At 37.9% G+C, this 18,189-nt stretch overlaps 1 protein-coding gene across 1 annotated transcript in view; it reads left to right on the top strand.

Annotated features, from left to right (window-relative positions):
• DNER (delta/notch like EGF repeat containing) overlaps nucleotides 1-18,189 on the top strand; it is a 114,990-nt gene that overhangs the window by 92,112 nt on the left and 4,689 nt on the right. The window contains exons 8-12 of the mRNA XM_014877873.2: nucleotides 312-536; nucleotides 7,740-7,862; nucleotides 10,025-10,138; nucleotides 11,184-11,315; nucleotides 16,392-16,638. Of these exons, the coding sequence (XP_014733359.2) occupies nucleotides 312-536; nucleotides 7,740-7,862; nucleotides 10,025-10,138; nucleotides 11,184-11,315; nucleotides 16,392-16,638 (841 nt within the window). The remainder of the gene's footprint in view (nucleotides 1-311; nucleotides 537-7,739; nucleotides 7,863-10,024; nucleotides 10,139-11,183; nucleotides 11,316-16,391; nucleotides 16,639-18,189) is intronic.

Here is an 18,189-nt window from a genome sequence, read left to right as displayed (position 1 = left end):
TTAGAAAAATCTCTTCTGCTTCTCAAGCCAGCTTCACTCAGAAAGCAGATAAGCACTGTCAGTTTCAGAAAATATTTTTGAAATTCACTGCCTTAATCATTTACAGTATGATTTTAGCTGAAGCATCTCTTTTCATAGAATGTTAATGGGCAAAATTAGATTTTATTATGTAAGAAGTCTGTATTTTTATAATATTAATAGAAATGAGAAAGGAATATAGATCTCTCAATGGCTTACTTTAACGTGCTTTAGTTGTTAAAATTATATGTGTATCAGGATGTTTACTTATCAAACCCATTTATTTCTTTTAGGGTTTTTAGGAAACACTTGCGAGGACAAAATAGACCCTTGTGCGTCATCTCCCTGTCAGAACAATGGAAGCTGTTATGCAGACAGACTGGCCTTCTCCTGCAGCTGTAGTCCTGGATTTACAGGACCTACATGTGCTCAGCTCATTGACTTCTGTGCTCTGAATCCGTGTGCACACGGCATTTGTCGCAGCGTTGGAACCAGCTACAGATGCCTCTGTATCCCTGGTTTGTACCAACAGTTACATGCTCTGTCAATCTTCTAATATTCTATATGTAGGTTCCATATATAGCTTAAAATGACTTCCTTTTCTTCTTTTCAGTCTCTAAACCAGATTGAGCAGATGTTCTATCTGTTTAGAGTAATGATAGGAATCTACACATTGCACTTGGAAAACCAAAAACTGCAGTGTGAGCACTGAAATACCCACTGAGATCCATATGGTTTGAGTGAGCTCTACAGCTGTATTACAAAACTGTAGTCTACAGGATAAATCTTTTTAAGGCGAGGCATCAGCACTGTTGGAATTACAACATTTGGTGAAGAGAATGGAAAATGTGACAATGATCATTAGGGAAAAACAGACAAGGTGACTGAACAAAGGCAGAGAAGGAAAAATATTGATTACTTCAAAGGGGTTAGTTCTGCCATCCATGTTTACATAAATTGTGTCTCTAGAGAAGATCCAGCAGGGCTGCTCAGGTGAGTTGAGTGAGGAGACTCAGGTGGGAACTGTTGGACAGCACAGCCTGACAGTCATGGGCTGTGCATAGCAACTGGTTTCGCTCCAGATTTTTTTCATCCTTGGACAAATATAACAGAATATTGGGGTGCTTATAGCTCCCTTTATCCATTTTAGCAATGATACTTGGTAGGTGAAGTAACAGCTAAAATGTCTGATAACCAGTGCTACACATCCACTGCTGCTTAAGCACTTAGATTGAGCACCAATCTTTGTTTTCACTAGAATAATTTTGGCACTTTTTTTTCAGTCTGCTCCTATAAAGCTATAAATTTAAAAACTGAAGAAATTAAGGCTAAAATAAATACAAGGGATAAACTAAGGAGCGATATTTGATATTTAGTAGCTCTGCTGTGACATTCATGTTGCTCTACATTCCTTTCAGAGGAATATATTTTCTCTGCTGCTTTTCCTTGTTCTGTGAGAAACCAGTCCTAATTCATCTCTTCCATCTCAGTTGGCAGAATGTGCATCTATCCTACCAATCTACTTCTGGGTATTAGTGAATATGGGGATTCGTAATGAAATCTACTAATTCAGCATTTTTTGGTGGTGTCAGAATTTATCTACTGTTTACAGACATGAAAGGGACCATCAGAAATTTTTCAGGAGGTACTCACAAATTACCAGAAACTATGGAAATTTGTTGTTGCAGTTGACAGATTTATAGTTAATTACATACTCTTTTTAAAAGGAGAAAAATATGAAAGTGAAATGCAGACAGCACCATAGTAATGTTACCTTATAATGCATTTGTTGACAGCACTTGTCATTAATAGTAGGAAAAACCAGACATTTCTCTTTCCAAGAAATCTAGGGAAGTTTTAATCTTTGGCATATTCTTTGCCTGTAGTTCAAACAAACAAAAGTTAGTCAAATATTTTTGATAAAATAAAAGGTTTTTTCAGAATTTTGTCACCTAAACTTTATTAGAATTCCAAGATTTGTTTTTTTTTCAAGATTATTCTCTCTTTCTCAGGACTTAAAGTAATCTTAGATCTCTCATGTTATAGAAACTTATTTTTATTTGAACAGTATTTATGCTTTTAAAAGTTAGAGATGAGAAGCTTTAGAGTTTGCATCCAGGACCATATGTGGTACTTATTTAGTTAAACTCTTCTGTATTGCTCCATGTATGACATTAAAAAAAGCAATTTATTTTTTCCAAACATTTTGTTGGCTGCTGTAAACTTCACTTTTAAAAATAACATTACTTGATTCAATAGAGGTGGATCTAAAGACCAAATTGAGTGAGTTAATCATTAATCTGTCAATAGTTTAAAAACTTGCACCTAAGTGGCAGCCAGATAGGGATAGCCAGAATGTTTCCTTCTTTTATACCTTTTATGCCTTTTCATGGTTATGAACATATCATTTTGGGCTTTTATTAAGTTATAGCAGCAGAATTTGAAACTATTATCTTCAGATATTTTCCCCATGAGTTAAAAGGATAATAGATAAATAGCAGTCAGCTTCTGTGTATATCAGCAGGTAGAAGGCATTGTGACATACACTTGGCTTAGGAAATTATTGAGTGTAAGGCAGATTAGAGCAAATAAACTTGAGGATTCCTAGGCTGCAATTCCTAAAAAACCTCCAAGCTAAAGTAATGACTACAAATCATAGCCTAATATATTTTTGGTATCTCTATCAAAAAGCAGTTTACTGGAGTGGGTGAGTAATGTAGTTATGTCGCTGGGATATTAACAAGCTGGATACGTTACTTGCAAAGTGAGTGGATAAAATTAGTGTACAGTTTAGTAGCATTATCAAGGGTTAATAATGAAGATATTACCAGGAAAGAAATGGTCTCTGCCTTGTGACCTTGAGCCTTTCTGACTTGCAGGCTCTCAGCATCAGTGTGCCAGCTCCTAGAGCAGTGACTTCTTTGTACAGGAGGCTTTCAGACATATCCCTGAATTCCTACACATTACTTGGGGTTTTTTTGTATTTTAATGGAAAAGTTGTTAAATGACATTTTAAAATTCTCTTCTGTATTGATTATCTGACATGTCTGAAAAACAGTTTTAAAAACTTTGGAATCTGTCACTTAAGTTTTGTGTTCAGCTCTAGGAGGTCATGGTATTTTTTTTAAAGTATTTTGCAGAGGATATCATTTTCTAATGCAGAAACAAAGTGCCTAAGAGTTTTGCTTATATGTGTGACCTATTCCTCCTTTATGCACTGTTTTACAGTGTCAGTTGAATTTTGGATTTTCATCTGTGTTACTTCTGCCTCAAAAATTAAACGAGAGGAATTTTAAATTGTTCCAATTAGTCCAAGGTCTGTGCAAGTCTCCTTGCTTGGTAGGCAGTTTGGCTTCCTTGTTTTTTTGGCCAGTGTACAGATTTGAAGAATGATAAATGATAGTGGTTATACTTGCATAGCTGCACAATTTGCAGAACATGAGCAACCAGACATTTGCTACTAATTTTTTTGTGTGTGTTGGCTTTCATCTAATAGCTTGTAGAGGAAAGCTAATTTGTATAAACTAACTTGGAAAGCAGTCTAACACTTTTGAATGTTCCTATTTCCAGAATGGAAGGAAAAGTGTGTAAATTATTTCCAAGTTGAACATACCTCAAATGTCTGCTGAGGGGCTCTGTGGAATTCCCAGGCATATGCAACCATACCTGTTTTGTACTATGTGTGTGATTTTTCAGTTGCACATAAAACCTTACCTTAAATCTTTATTTATATGCTTACACACCCTAATTATTAATATTTACCACATCATCCTTTACATGTAACAAAGAAATACTTAGTGTTTGGACATTAGATTCAGATTTGTGTCACGTTTTTCTTAGCTCATATTAACTAATTCTAATAAAAGTTCTAGCACTCATTTGTTGAATTTCTTATCTAGAGTCAGTTTGGTGAAACTAGTGGGACTCCTTTGTGTATGTTTGTAGAATGTTTATTTAGTCTCTGGATCCCAAAACAGTTTCTTCCTCCTCTAAACCTTTTTACCCTTTAAATGCAATTGTTTTAATACAGCTACCATTATAAATTTTAAATGCAAATATTTAATATAGTATTTTTAATTTTGTCTGGTCCAAAGTAGAGAAATGTAGATATTGCATGGCTGAATATCACAGAGTTTTGGATTTGGGTTTTTTAAAGATATAGATTTTGAAACTGAAAAGCACATGTACAGACGTTAACACCTGCCCTCTATATAAATATATATCATGGCATATATAGAACATTTGGGAAAAAAAGAAAAGAGGAATTTCAGAAAAAGTGCCTCAGGGTATAAAAAGTGTCTGTAACTTTAGAAGTAGTACTGTGGAGTATGTTCCTTTGATTTTACTGCTCATGCAGCTTAATAGATAGTTCTAGGAGCATAGGTTTATTTTAGTGCCTTAGCAGAGGCCAGAGCAACATTTGTCTGCAGCAGTTGCAATTTTTCTTTTCTCTGTCTTTTCCCTTCCCACATTTTGTAACTGGGGCAGGATATGTGAGCTCTGGAAGAAGTGACTTTAGGTTAATTCCAGTTCCTGACTGTCTCTGAGCCCGTTATTGCTTTGTTTCCTCATCTTGTTTCCACTTCCACATTAAGACAACCTTCCATGCAATCTGGCATGGCTGGTGAGCATGGCTTCCTACCTTCCTGCCATCTGGAGCATTCTTCTCTCTTTCTCTTATTTAATTGCTGTATAAACTCAGCCTTTAACTGAACATATTTATTTCCTGGCTGTATAACGTGCAGCTCTGTGTTAGTGAACAGCCATATATATATGAACTGCTGCTGCTCCCTGCAAAATAGAGCTGTTCTGCATTGTACCCCATTAGGCCTTCCCATAAAGATGGGATTTATATTCTGCTGCCTTGATTGGGTGAAATGTTAAGTATGGATAAGCCCAGGGAATCACTATTGAGGAGTTAGTGTCTAAAAAGGCTAAAAAGATTTCAGCTTTGTTCTTTATTGATTTCTAAATGGAGACTAAGTAAGCCCTTGCCTCTTTCTTTTGCTAACCTGAGAGTGCAGATATTATTGAGAGATTACTCTGTTGTATCTTTTGCTCTTGAAGGCTTTGACAAAGCCCATGTCTTCTCGTCAGCCCATGTGACACAGACTGTGGGCTCCCTTTCCCATTTTCTCCTGCAATTTTTAACAGCCATGTGCTTAGAAAGTGTGGTTCAGTATGTAACTGAAGGCCCTGCCAGAAAGTATCAGGAAAATAACCTGCTCTCTCTCTGGCACCCTTCCTGTTGCTTGAGAAAGAGGAAGAAGAACTTGAGGATCAAGAGAAGAATGGCAACAGATCTGTTTCTGCTTTTGTAAAGACCAGTAGCAGAGGGAAGGTCACATAGAGGGGAAAAGGGGGTTACATAGGGACATCTCTATTTTAGGGGTTTTTAAAGCTCCCTGTCCATTCCTCAGCCTCTGAAGAGAGTACATCAAAATTGAACCTTCATTTTCAGAGTCTGCTTGCATTCATGAAGATTCTGTTACTGAAGGCTTTTCTAATTTCACATGACCCAGAAAAGTTGCACTTTTTTGAAGCCTCCTGTGATGCTTTTTTAAAATCCTGCTCAGGACACAATAGCTGGAGAAGTGTTGTTAGTGTAGGTATTTTTTCTTTCTTTCTGAATACGTCCACAGAAATGCTGCCCACCACAAAAGATGCAAAGAGCTGCATTTGACATTGGCTGTAAATATAAAAGCAGAAGAATCATAACACCACTAGGAAGAGAGAAAGCAACTACACTAGAATCCACTACTCTGAAGTTATTTATGGAAAATGCTCCTCTTTCAATCTAAATTCTTCAAAATGTAGAAATTATTTATGTAGTCTTTTTGAAGATACGTGTATGAATTCAGTGTACTACAGGGTTTATATATCAGTATAATTTAAAAGCAGTAATACAAGGAGAAATGCTCATTAAGAATGCCAAGGTACCTCTTATCTCCCTGAGAAGAAGCATGTCGTTCCCACAGCAGAACGTTCTCCATCCCAGCAGTTGCAGCAGAAGGAAGCTGCTGGCCCCAGGGTGAGGACGATGCGGGTGAATTGTGTGTGGGTGAGACCTGCCCTCTCGTGGAGAGAGGAAAGCTTTTCCCTGCCTGTGTGCAGGGGCTGGCAGCGTGGGCTGGCTGCAGCCTGAGGAGGTGATACCATAGTTCATATTGATTTTGGAAACCAGACAACTATTTAGTCACAAATTCCCTTCGTTCTCTTGGAAAGGAGAGAAGTGGAAAATATTTTTTTCTGAGAATATGTAATTACATCAGTGTTTAACACTGGGAATTCCCATCTGTTTTTCTTTCTGGTGCTCCCATCTGATTTTGGTGGTTTGTATATTGGCTATAGATCTCACTACATAAGGATATTTTATATACTCATAAGCTAGATAAACTTCATTGTAGGCTAGCAAGAAAACCCATAACATTTAGCACATTTAATTCTCTATTGCCTGCCTGGCAGCTTTGGAGAAAGTAGTTCTGAAATGTTTCTTAATACCTTACTAGTTCAGCTATTTCCTATGAAAGGACAATTTTTTGAGAATCATAATGGATGATATTGTCTATATATCTTGAGTACTACTAACAGTTGTATTTTCATAAAATTTTGTTTTGAATTATCCATAATAGGGAGGGAGAGGGTAAATGCAAATAGTGTCTGAAGGCAGCATTTGCCTTATTTTCTATGATTCTATGAGAATTTTAGGGAAAATTTAGACTAGCATACTGAATATAGATTGATTGCTCCTTACTGAGATGAGAATATGGCCCTCTCTTTGGTTATTTGCTCATGAGAGATATCCTCTTTTCATGTCTATGAGTTTTGCTACTAACTAGAGATTACTTTGACAAGTAAAATTGCACTACAGGATCTCCACTTTGTATTTTAGGCCTTTTTCCTGACATCTGTATTCATGCCCACTCCATATTTATTCACTGTGTGTTCAGTTATCTAATGGTTTTTTGTGTCATGAGGAACTTTTATTAGCACATGAACGCTGTTCCAGTGCATGGTGATATATCATAGACTACACTACATCTGTAATTTCAGCTACTGTTAAGACTAATGATTGTGTGGCGCACTAAGTAATGAAAAAGGGGCTATTTTCAAGTGGTTTAACTCTTTTCTTATCCCATAATACAGATGTCCCAGTGGCTGTTAACAGGCCATGTAGCTTTTCTCTACTTCTGCTTTCTGTGTTTACCTAATCAGCCCATAATATCTGCCTATGACTTGGGAATACTATAAAGATGGAAGGACCTTAATGCTTCTACAGTGCTTTGTACAGCCTTAATGCTAAAACATGTAATCATTCTAACTACTGTTATACAATTATCACCTCTCTGAACAGTGGCTTTGATGCAAGGATCCAAAGGAGCTGGGAGATAGTCAATATTCTTGTATTTCTTTTAACAATCAGAGTGTGGGTATTCACATTGCTGCTTGTGGCCTCTGCCACCAGCCTCCATCCTTACACCTCATTGTGGTTTATCACAGGAGCTGGGAATTCTCTCAAAACACCATGTTTCCAATATTTTCTTGATAATTTTCACCTGGGGAACTGGGAAGACACTGGGAAATCAGTGTCTTAACATATATCAGTCTGCAGAGTATATTTAAATGAGCAATCATCTGCCCATGGTCTATAGTTGCCTAATTGTTAATTTCTACTGCGAAGTGTTTCATAACTACTTTTGTTTACTCTTCATGTGATTTAGGTTACCATGGCCTTTACTGTGAGGAGGAATATAATGAATGCCTCTCTGCACCCTGCCAGAACGGAGCCACCTGCAGAGACCTTGTCAACAGCTACGAGTGTGTGTGCCTTGCTGAATATGAAGGTAGGCTGCAGTTTGCAATTGTTCTCTGCATTTTTGATGATAGGTTCTGTTACAAACAGAGGGATGCTGTATCCTGAGCAGAGAAAAACTTCAGTACTGATCCTGATCACTTAATCTTTATACAAATTAATAGTTAAGATTTAGTTCCTCTGTGAGGAATGCATGTCCTGGTCTGGGCACAAATGGATTTTCTCTGTTCTTCTCAGGTGAAGTTTTTTTCTGCTGTTTTTAAGATTTGTTAGAAAGTGATGAGATTTTTTAAAAAAATCACTGTTAAATAGACTTTTTCATCAGTTGTTGTTGGAGCCTTTACATAGAGAGCTTTCAAATTATTTTTTATTTTCTCCAGTGAAGTGAGCTAAAAACATAATAGATTAGTATTTGAAATAGATTAGTTACAAAGGAGTAGAAATAAAAGTTTTATCTTGATTGTTAATTTAGAAAACTGTAAAGCCTAGAGAGAGTAGTAGATCTGTGCTTTTCCATGTTAACTGCAGCTATTCTTAGATCTGTGTTCAAATAGAATCCATCTTTGGCATTTCTTAAATAATTTATAAAGTAGATGAGAAGAGTGTTTGGCTATACAAAATCTTTTCTCTCACAATAGTTTTCAGCTGTAAACAAATTAACACATATCAGTGGTCTGTGACAAGTCCTTCTGGGGAAGGCTGAAGTGATACTGTTTTAGTGTATTCTGTGTTGAATCGTGCTGTGAGAACACTTTGAATGTAATTTCATATGCTATTAGGATTACAAGTAAATAAATAAATATTCTACACAGAATGACTATGTTTTAAGGAACATTGCTCCAGCATTTTCTCATTAAGCATATCAATCCTTATCTCTGCTGATAACAAATGCTCACTTAACAGCTGCTAGAGGCTAAATATGTGTTTCATGCTGGTGATTGCACTGCTCTTTGACTATAGATACAGAATTCATCATTTCAGAGGCCTGGTGAGGAAATGACCCTCAGCTTTTCATGACAGTTTAAGCAGCACTTAACCATAACGTTCATCTTCTCTTCTCACCCGACCTGAGGGTGCAGCTGGAAGCTCTGTGTGCACAGCACATTGTACTGTAGATGAAAGAAGGGCACCTGGTCCTGTAAGCAGCTTTTGCTGCTCACTGAGCTCCCACCATTCCAGTATGTGAGGTGTTCAGTGACACCAGTGAACACACCCGAGGTGGCCAGCTCAAGGTATGATGTGGGCCATCAGAGGCCTCAGTCTTGGCACTACCAGCCCAGCCCTGCCCATCTGCAGTGCCCCAGGGCTGGCAGATGGACAAGAGCTCTCAGGGCTGGGCAGGGCTGGAGCCTGTGCCAGCAGGTACCTGTGGGCTGCTGCCTCTGCTGGTCCTCACCCATAGGGTCCTCAGCTAGAGCATTCTGCCTTTTTGCTGCTATCCTGCAAATGTCAGCAAAATGATTTTGGCAGGTCTGTAGCGAGTGTGTGTGTGTGTGTATACATATAAAATATATATAGATAAATAAATTTTATCTGAACAGTAGACCTCAAGAAAATAATGCACGTAGCAGAGGCATTGGAGTCTCTGTCCCTAGGTGGGAATATGCTGTGTTACATTTTGTCTGCCAGGTGCAGCTTGCACTGTCTTCTGCAAGGCAAACTTGCTGGATTCACAAGGCCTACACTGGGCATGAAAGAGTGAAGGCAGTGGCATGAAGTAGAGCCATCCAGTTATCTATTTTTAACTATACATTTGAATAAATTTTTATTACCTTAGTAATATTTCATATTTCTAGCAACAGGTAATGAGAGGCATCAGAATGTTTATGTATGCTATTTAATAAGTTATTACATAAAATTCTTAGTCAAGACAATTATTGTTGACAGGTTACTGAAGAATTTTAGGTAACTGATCTGTTTATGCTTCATTATATGTTTCTTCATAGACATTTAAGAGTTCTAAGCAGAAATTCCCCTGCCTCTCCTAGCCCACAGCCTGTAGGAAGAGCAGAGAGGAGGCACGAGTGTAAAAAGTTTAGCCAGCATGAACCACATGGCTTTAGTGTTATGACATCATGAGCCCAGGACAGGTTTGGACTCTGCACACTCATGCAGGTGAAGTTATCACATGTACTGATTCCATGCTGTCAGTATCAGTCATGTCAATGGCAATTACTGATTTTTCCTTTTCAGGAAGGCACTGTGAATTATACAAAGATCCTTGTGTTAACATCAACTGCCAGAACGGTGGTACTTGTGACAGTGAAGGTCTAAATGCTACATGTATTTGTGCACCTGGATATGCAGGCAAGTGATTTGTGTGTTACACAGAACATCTTCACTGTTCACTGTGTCTAGAGGAAGACAAATACCAAGACTGTGTCTCTTGGAGAAAGGAATTAATTTGGGTTTTGCTGTGTTGTGAGCAGTCTAGTGAGAATGAAAAATTTTTGATATTACTTACATCTGCTTGGAACTTTATAGCAAAAAAAAGCCTGTTACTAAAGTGACAGCACAAAGCTGATAGCCATTTAGCATGGCTTATGACCTTACTACTTGAGACTAGATTGCATCTTAAAAATAGTATTTTGGAGATTTCCAGGTTACCCAATATACTAATTGGACACTGTTGAAACTGGAAAATGTTTTAACAGTGACCTTAGTTACTGAGTGCTCAAGAAACAGCTTATTCCATTATCTTAATATGCAATTGCTAAAAGCCCTAAAGTACTTGTTATGAATCAATTTACACTTTCAGAGTACTGGTAAGAAACTCATTTAATCTTTTGGCCGTGTACTTACACTGATGTGATTGGCATAATCCAAATATCTGTTGTCAAAATAGTTTACAATCTGATGTTCTGTGAGTCATGTAAGGTAATATCCAATGTGAGAGTAATAGGTAAACCCATTCATAGCTGGTTTATGGATCAAATTGTGCTTTTTGATCTGTTCTAATTAAAGGGCATTTTTTTGAAAAGAATTAGCTTTCCATTGTACAGTGTTGTTTTCTCAGGCACCAGTTATCTACATTATTGTATAGCATATCAGAATATTCATGATCAACAGTTATACCACATTTTCTTAGGATGGAAATTATATCTAGAGAAATGAGACAGAGTCTGTGTGATGTTAGCTGAATCCCTTAGTCCTCAGGCTTTATTTTCACCTGGTTAAATAAGGATAATACTTCCTTCTTGTAATCCTTTTGATGTTCTGAGAATAAAGATGTATTGCACTATAATGTGTTTTGCAGCAAGAGAAGTTAAATAACTGAAGATGTACTTGCTACATCAGGCACTTGACATACGTAATTTTAGTTTTGTTTTTGTTTTCTTTTTCCCTATGTAAGGTGAAGAATGTGAACTTGATGTAAATGACTGTGACAGCAACCCATGTCACCATGCTGGAACTTGCATAGATCAGCCTGGTGGTTACACCTGCCATTGTCCTCATGGATGGGTCGGTGCAAACTGTGAAATACGTAAGTTTTGTAGTTCTCTAAACATTTCTAAAAACTTTAAGTTATATTAAAGGATTTTTTATTTATCCCTAAATGCCTATCTGCACAAATACTCTGAATTATATGTAAATGAACAAAATCACAGTAAATTAATTTTATTTTTGGCCATTGCATTTCAAAAGTGGTTGTGAAAGTTAAAAACTTCTGTTTCTGGGCATCCTACTTTGAAATATGTTGGACTAGATTGTCAGGGATGCTGTCTGAGAGCTGGGCACTCCGTTTGCCTTTTAATTGTGCTCATACTTCACAGCCTCCCTGCACACTTTGGGTCAAGTGTGCTCCATAGCAGTATAAGCATGGTCCTAACAGGCTTGTAGTGACTTCTGAGCAACTGCAGCTCTAGTGATGTTTCAGCAAAACAACTTGGAACTTGCTTACCTAAGGAAAATGGTTCTTGTGTGTGCAGGCATTTATCAGCATTTTCAGGAATAATTTTCCCAGCCATAGGCTAATTTCCACCAGACTTGTTGGAATTTGTTAGAGAAATGTTTCACTGTAAGGACATGCTTATGGCACAGTGGAGAGTCCAGAAGAGGCAGAAAGTATGAAGCCCAACTGTGGAAGAGTGAAAATGGAAATTAGGCTCCATTAGTTCTGCTGTTCACAGACCTGCTTTGTAGTTCCCTGATGTTTTGTTCTTGAGCTAGAGATGTTGTCTTTGCTAGAGAATTCAGCTGTGTTTTTAACTGCTTCAATGCTCGAGTCCTATGGTCACAGATCCCTTCGAGTCATTATACAGATACACAGGTTTGTTAGCACAGTAAAGGTTGCAGGGATAGGTGATAGATTAAAAAAAACAAACACAAAGGATGGATTAGAAAATGTTTTCTATATCTCATTTACACAGGGAGAATGTGAACCTTCTATTTTCTATTTTTTTTTTACTTAAACTTGACTTAAAACATATAGACTGCTTTTTTCAAATTGATTCTACTCTTGATGTTAGTCCTTACTTTAAGCCAGTACATTCAGTTTCAGAGCTTTCTGGTATAAGCAAAGACTGCAGAAGACCATTGCCAGCTATCCCAGAGATGGTGACATCCCTGCCTTTTTCCTTGTCTCTGTGGATGTCTCACAGACTTCCCTGGGTGGTGCAGAGCTAGCAGACATTGGGAGCACAACACTGTGTGCTGTCTGTGTGCCAGATTGCTGATGCTGAAATATGCTCAGATGAGCTTTTCCTGACAAGGCTGATGTTGGTGACACCTGCAACATGCATGTCCAAGTTGATCAGCGAGGCAGTATAATTCTGCCTGCCTTTCCTATGAAGTAGTTGGCTGACAGGCAGATGGGTTTAATTCTTGGAGAGAGCAACAATCATCCTGGAAACGCATTTCCTGGAGTCCCCTGATGAAGTAACAATTACATTTCTGTTATGTTGTGGAATGCCAAAGGGATACAAAGGCTTGCATGCTTTCTTAGCCTGCAGATGTGCTACAGGAATTCATTGGTGCATGTTCTGGAGTGCTCTGGCTGTCATGCTCTAGTCACTCAGAGTTTGGCTGCTTGCACCACAGTGAAGTGCATGCAAACAAATGGGAAAAGGAGAGAAGCAGAAGAGAGGGTGGAAGGAGCATCTCCTACTGTCCAGCTACTCAACTATTTCTTCTTTCTCCTGTTAGAGGGGAGGCAAGTTCTTCTATCTTGTGACTGCTATGACAGAAAGCAGGGAATTATCTGAATGTTAACTGGCATTAGTAACACTGCAAGGCTGATTCTCAACCAGAAATATCCAACCTTCCCTTTTTCATGGCAATTGTTTTCAGCTGAAGAGGTTGAAATTACTGAGTTTTTAATCCAACACGACAGTAGCTAATAGAGTGTATGTATAAAATAGCACCACTTATAGAGGAGATTTAAAAATACAGTGTAAAAAATTCTGGTTTGGACTGGTCTTGAATGAAAACAGGAAAAAATATTCTTATAGCCACAAGAAATACATTTTAAAGAATGAATATGGTTAAAATTTGAGGCTTGCCAGTCTTTTTTTCAATAAGTTTCATTTCAGCAAATGTCTGATGTTCCCTTGCTATTAAAGTCACTTTGCCACTGCATGAAAGCATGTGTTGTTTATGGGACACCATAACAGATAATGCTACCCCAAAGCAGATAACCATGGACATGCAGCCTCTCTAACCAGTTTGCCTTATGTGCAAAGCTGGGGAAGCTTTCCTAAAGAACTCAGATTTTTACCTGTATGTAAAGGATTATGCAAACAAAGAGGGATTGAGTTTTGAAGAAATCACTTTGCAGAAGGAATTTGAAAGTATTTTGATCTGCAGATTTTTCTTCTACAGGTCCATGTAGCCACGTGAAGATCTTTGTACTCAGTCTTTCCCTGAGCTGTGAATTAGCAAGCTGAAGGGAACTTAATTCTTGTCATATCTAGAAAGGCCATATCATGCTCTTTCATAAACAAGTGCAGCCCTTCTGAACTCACTGGAGTTGAGACAATGGTGCAGTGAATTTCTTTGAGCTCTGAAATATGAATCTATTAGTAAATGTGCTTCTGTTCGTCTTTCCAGTTCTCTTTGTTCTATTTATTATATTCTTTTAGCAGTTTATACATAATGGTTAATAATGTGATGGAGATTAAATTTAAACATACTGACTTTGTACTGGACCATCCCTCTAAATGATAGAAAAAGACACGAAGTCAGGCTTATCAAGAAACTGGTGTTTGGGTGCCATTTGAATAAATAGATCACATTTTAGCCTTTGATTTTCTGTTACTGGCCATGAAGGAGGCTCTTGGTACTTAATCTTTTTTTGTAGAACTACCCTATTTATAGTTCCCCACTTTTCACCAGCTGGCTTAGCTGCTTGAAGTGACTACCTTAACAGGATTTCAGGGTTATGTTCTTGTCAGACTGTTATTTTTAATTTCCAAGTGCTGTATATACAACAAACTAGACATGATATATGTTGCCTGGATGAATTGTGATATTTTTCAATATTATCTTAGGGTCCTTACCAGTATTAGCAATTCTGATTAAATAGAATTAAATCTGTCTTAATTATAAAGAGGATATTCTTCCTTTCAAAATGAAATACATTTGCCTAAAAAGTTAATAGAGCATTCATTGTAAAAATGCTTACAAATGTCTCATATGAATTCTCTAATGCCTGCTGGTTATTTGTTAATATCATTACCTTTGCCACTTCTGTAATTATTAATGTAGCTACTGAGGTATGCCAAACCATGTGGTTACTTGAAAACTGAAGAAACTATGAAGAATTTCTAGTACAGAGTGTGGTGTGCATTGAAATCTTATACTTAATTAATTTTATGAACATTAATATAAAAACTGAAAATACAGTGATTTTGAGCTGTCATATGCTATTTCTAATATCTGGAGTATAAGCTGTTAATCTTTATATTTTGATATGGTGAGGAAAAAGGGAAGAAATTTTTCTCATCTTTGTCATCCAGAGATGGAAGACATGGAAACTAAATCAGAAGTGTCTTGCCATATATCTGCACACATTAGATCTGAATTCAGCCGAGTCTGACAGCCTGACAGAAACCACTGTGTGTGACAAATGTGCTGCAGAACAGACATAGAAGCCCATCCCAAACTGCACAGAGCACAGCTGTATTCCCTCCCTCATATCCTGACTGGGCAAACTGCAGAAATAGTGCTTTAGAAACATTAAATCACAGAATGATTCAGGCTGATCAAAACTTTACTGACCTCTGAAGAAATGAGAAACAACCAGGCAGTCCTTAAACTCAGCTCACATTTGTGGACAAAGTCTGAGCACCCCCAAGCTGGGAGGTGCTCCAGGACAACCTTCACTCCTGTGACAAAGAGCAGCCATTTCTCCAAACTGCCCAGCTGAATCCCACATGTTACAGCTTTGGGCCTTCTCACCACCTCCCTCTAAAACAAATTTCTTATTTTCCCTGTCCTTGTGCATTCCCTGTATTTCTACTATAGATCAAGATTTTATCCACAGATGCCACTAAACTGGAGATTTCAGCTCAGGTGCTTGAATTATCTGCCACCATCAGCATCCTTGAGAGGTGGCTTCTGAGAATATCTTAACCTCCCAAAGCATATGCTTGGGAGCCCTGTTCCCAGAGTGTTTGTGATTGAGTAAAGGGAGTTTCTAAATCAGTGCAAGGCAGAAGTACATTTGAAAAGGAACAGGCACCTACTAGAAATAACTTTTGCAGAGTGCTACATTTCTGTAGTCAAGATGATTCAAGTCTGTTCCTGTTTTGAAATAATATGAGACCGTAGGCTTAGAAGACTACCAAAAATGAAATATTCTGACCCATGCTAGAGAGAAACAGATCTGAGGACATAGGCAATTGATAGAAAATCTGTTTGGCATAAATATAGTTTGAGGATCAAGAATATTTACACAGAAGATCTGGAATACATAAATACAAGAAGCCTCTTCCAGACTGGATTTTCTTTAAGGTCTGCTTTGAGACTCTCAGGGAAATTATGCTTGGGAAAAGACTCCAGTGGGCTCCCTACTGTAGGACCTCATGAGGTGTCCTTTTTGTCCTTGAAATGCTGAAGTCTCTGCAGTCTGGTTGAGATAGGTGCAAGAAAATGTGTTTCAAATTCAAAACCAAGTGTGTTTAGTACATGTTAAATAACACATTTTAGTGAAAGCTTCACTATTAGAACAAACTGCACAAGAGGACTGGTTGGTTCCTAGAAGCTTTTGCATAAAACTTGCCTGCCTTTAGGACAGCCTGTAGTATAAAATAATATAATGCAAGAATAACTTGAGGATTTTCTGTTATTTGGGTTATACAGGAGATCAAACTACATAGGTGTTTCTATATGACCTTAAAAATCAGTAGAAAATCGTGGGTGAAGGTTCAACATAGCACTATTCAAATTTGTAGCAGGTTAGACCTGGTGGTATATTGGTAACAGAGTTTGGGAAAGTTCAAATTACCTATCTCCATAACTTCAAAAGTCAGAAAGATTGAAAATGAAGATCATAAGGTAGTTCTATTCAGCAGGATGGATATAAATTATTAATTAATGAGAACCTTTTATTTCTTGGCAGATCTGCAGTGGAAGTCTGGTCACATGGCAGAGAGTCTCACAAATATGCCTCGTCACTCTCTCTACATCATCATCGGGGCCCTGTGCGTGGCCTTTGTCCTGATGCTGATCATCCTGATCGTGGGCATCTGCCGCATCAGCCGCATCGAGTACCAGGGCTCTGCCAGGCCAGCCTACGAGGAATTTTACAACTGTAGGAGCATTGACAGTGAATTCAGCAGTGCAATCGCTTCCATCCGACATGCCAGGTTTGTGCTGGGTTTGGTGATGTCCTAGGAGTCTGTTCTGATGTGTCACCTCAGCTCATGCACAGCACACCAAAGTGCCATTGGCAGAGTGAATGGGCTGCTCTGCTGGGGAAGCACCAGCACTGCTTACTGTTCTCATCTGAAATGTGACAATACAGCAAAACTCCTTGAAAACAGAGTTATTCTGACTTTATTTGGTGTAACTGGTGAAGTGGGACAGATGCAGAGTTCTTAGCCTGTCAGCTCTTCTGTTAGGGATGTAAAAATTCTTTAGGTGCTACACATAAGTAATATGATGAGATAGGAAAGGCACATTGATTTTTGTGACTAATTTACCAGATTATTCAGTGAGAATCTCTTCACATCACTCATATTTGTTCTCCTATTTGCCTTTCTTACTTGCTTTCCTAGAGACAGTATATTTTTTTTCTTTGAAATTTAATGGAGCACTTGCAAGGCAGTGCATTAAGTATCAGAATAATACAAAAGTAGTAGTGGAAGGGATTTGAGAGCTCAAGTGTAAGCCATAGCACTAATATGGCATTAAATATACCTAGCTCACTGCCAACAGCTGTGTTTAAAAACTTCCAAAGGAGTTCAGTAGATTTAGAAAGGGCTTTCCTAAAATCTAGCCTGTATTTTCTTTGCTATTAACCTGGCTGCTTCCTTCTTATGGCTCTTCAGGCTGTCATGAAGGATAATTTATCACTGTTCACTTGTACATCAGGTGCTGAGCCCTCTCCTCCTTCTCTTATATGATAAAAGCAAAAAAGCTAAACAACTTTTTTTCTTTCCTAGGTATAACTAACTCATTCTTTCAGTATCTCCTCCCAAATCATGTCAGCTTCTTTATTGTCTTCCTGAGACTCACTCCAGATTGTCTTTCTCTTTTTTTTTTTTTTTTTAAGAGGGTTCCCTTAAGCTGGAAGTAGTCCTCTGTCTGAAGATTTATGTGCACAAAATAAACTAAGTAATCACGTCCTGCATCTTATTTATGGCATTCCTGTTCATACATCTGAAAAAGAAACTTGCTTGGGTTTTTTTTCTTTTTTTTTTTTTTTTCCTTTTTCCCCCCTTTCTTTCTAGTGACAAATGACGTGATTTTGTGACCTGTTAGACCTTTTCCTCATCTCAAGATCCTCTGTGTTATTTTGCTTCCTAGCCACTATGGTTTCTTCTTGTTTGACTTCTCTCTTAATAGGGTAGAACTTCTAATTTTGATATTTCTTTTTCCCATTTATTCAGTTTCTGAAGATCACTTCAAATTCCAACAGAGTATTCATGTGTGTTACCATTAAAATGCTCTTAAAACAACTGAGGGAGACATGTTCCTGTGCACTGACATGGAGAAATGTGTGCATATTGGTTGGTGATTGCTGGTAATTCATTTTCTGAATGCTGCAGTTCTGTTTCAGTGAAGATGAAATAGGTTAAATTTTACCACTGCTGAAGTCATCAAAATTATCTGAAGTGGGTGAGGCATTCCCCCAGGCTCAGTTAATCACATCACAGCTTGGGGTAGTATCCTTCAAAGTGTTCCAACTTCAAAAA

The sequence above is a fragment of the Sturnus vulgaris genome, chromosome 10 (assembly GCF_052056855.1).
Source record: "Sturnus vulgaris isolate bStuVul1 chromosome 10, bStuVul1.hap1, whole genome shotgun sequence".
Lineage (NCBI taxonomy): Eukaryota > Metazoa > Chordata > Aves > Passeriformes > Sturnidae > Sturnus > Sturnus vulgaris.
Note: the sequence above shows the minus strand (reverse complement) of the source record. Positions and strands in the feature narration are given on the sequence as shown.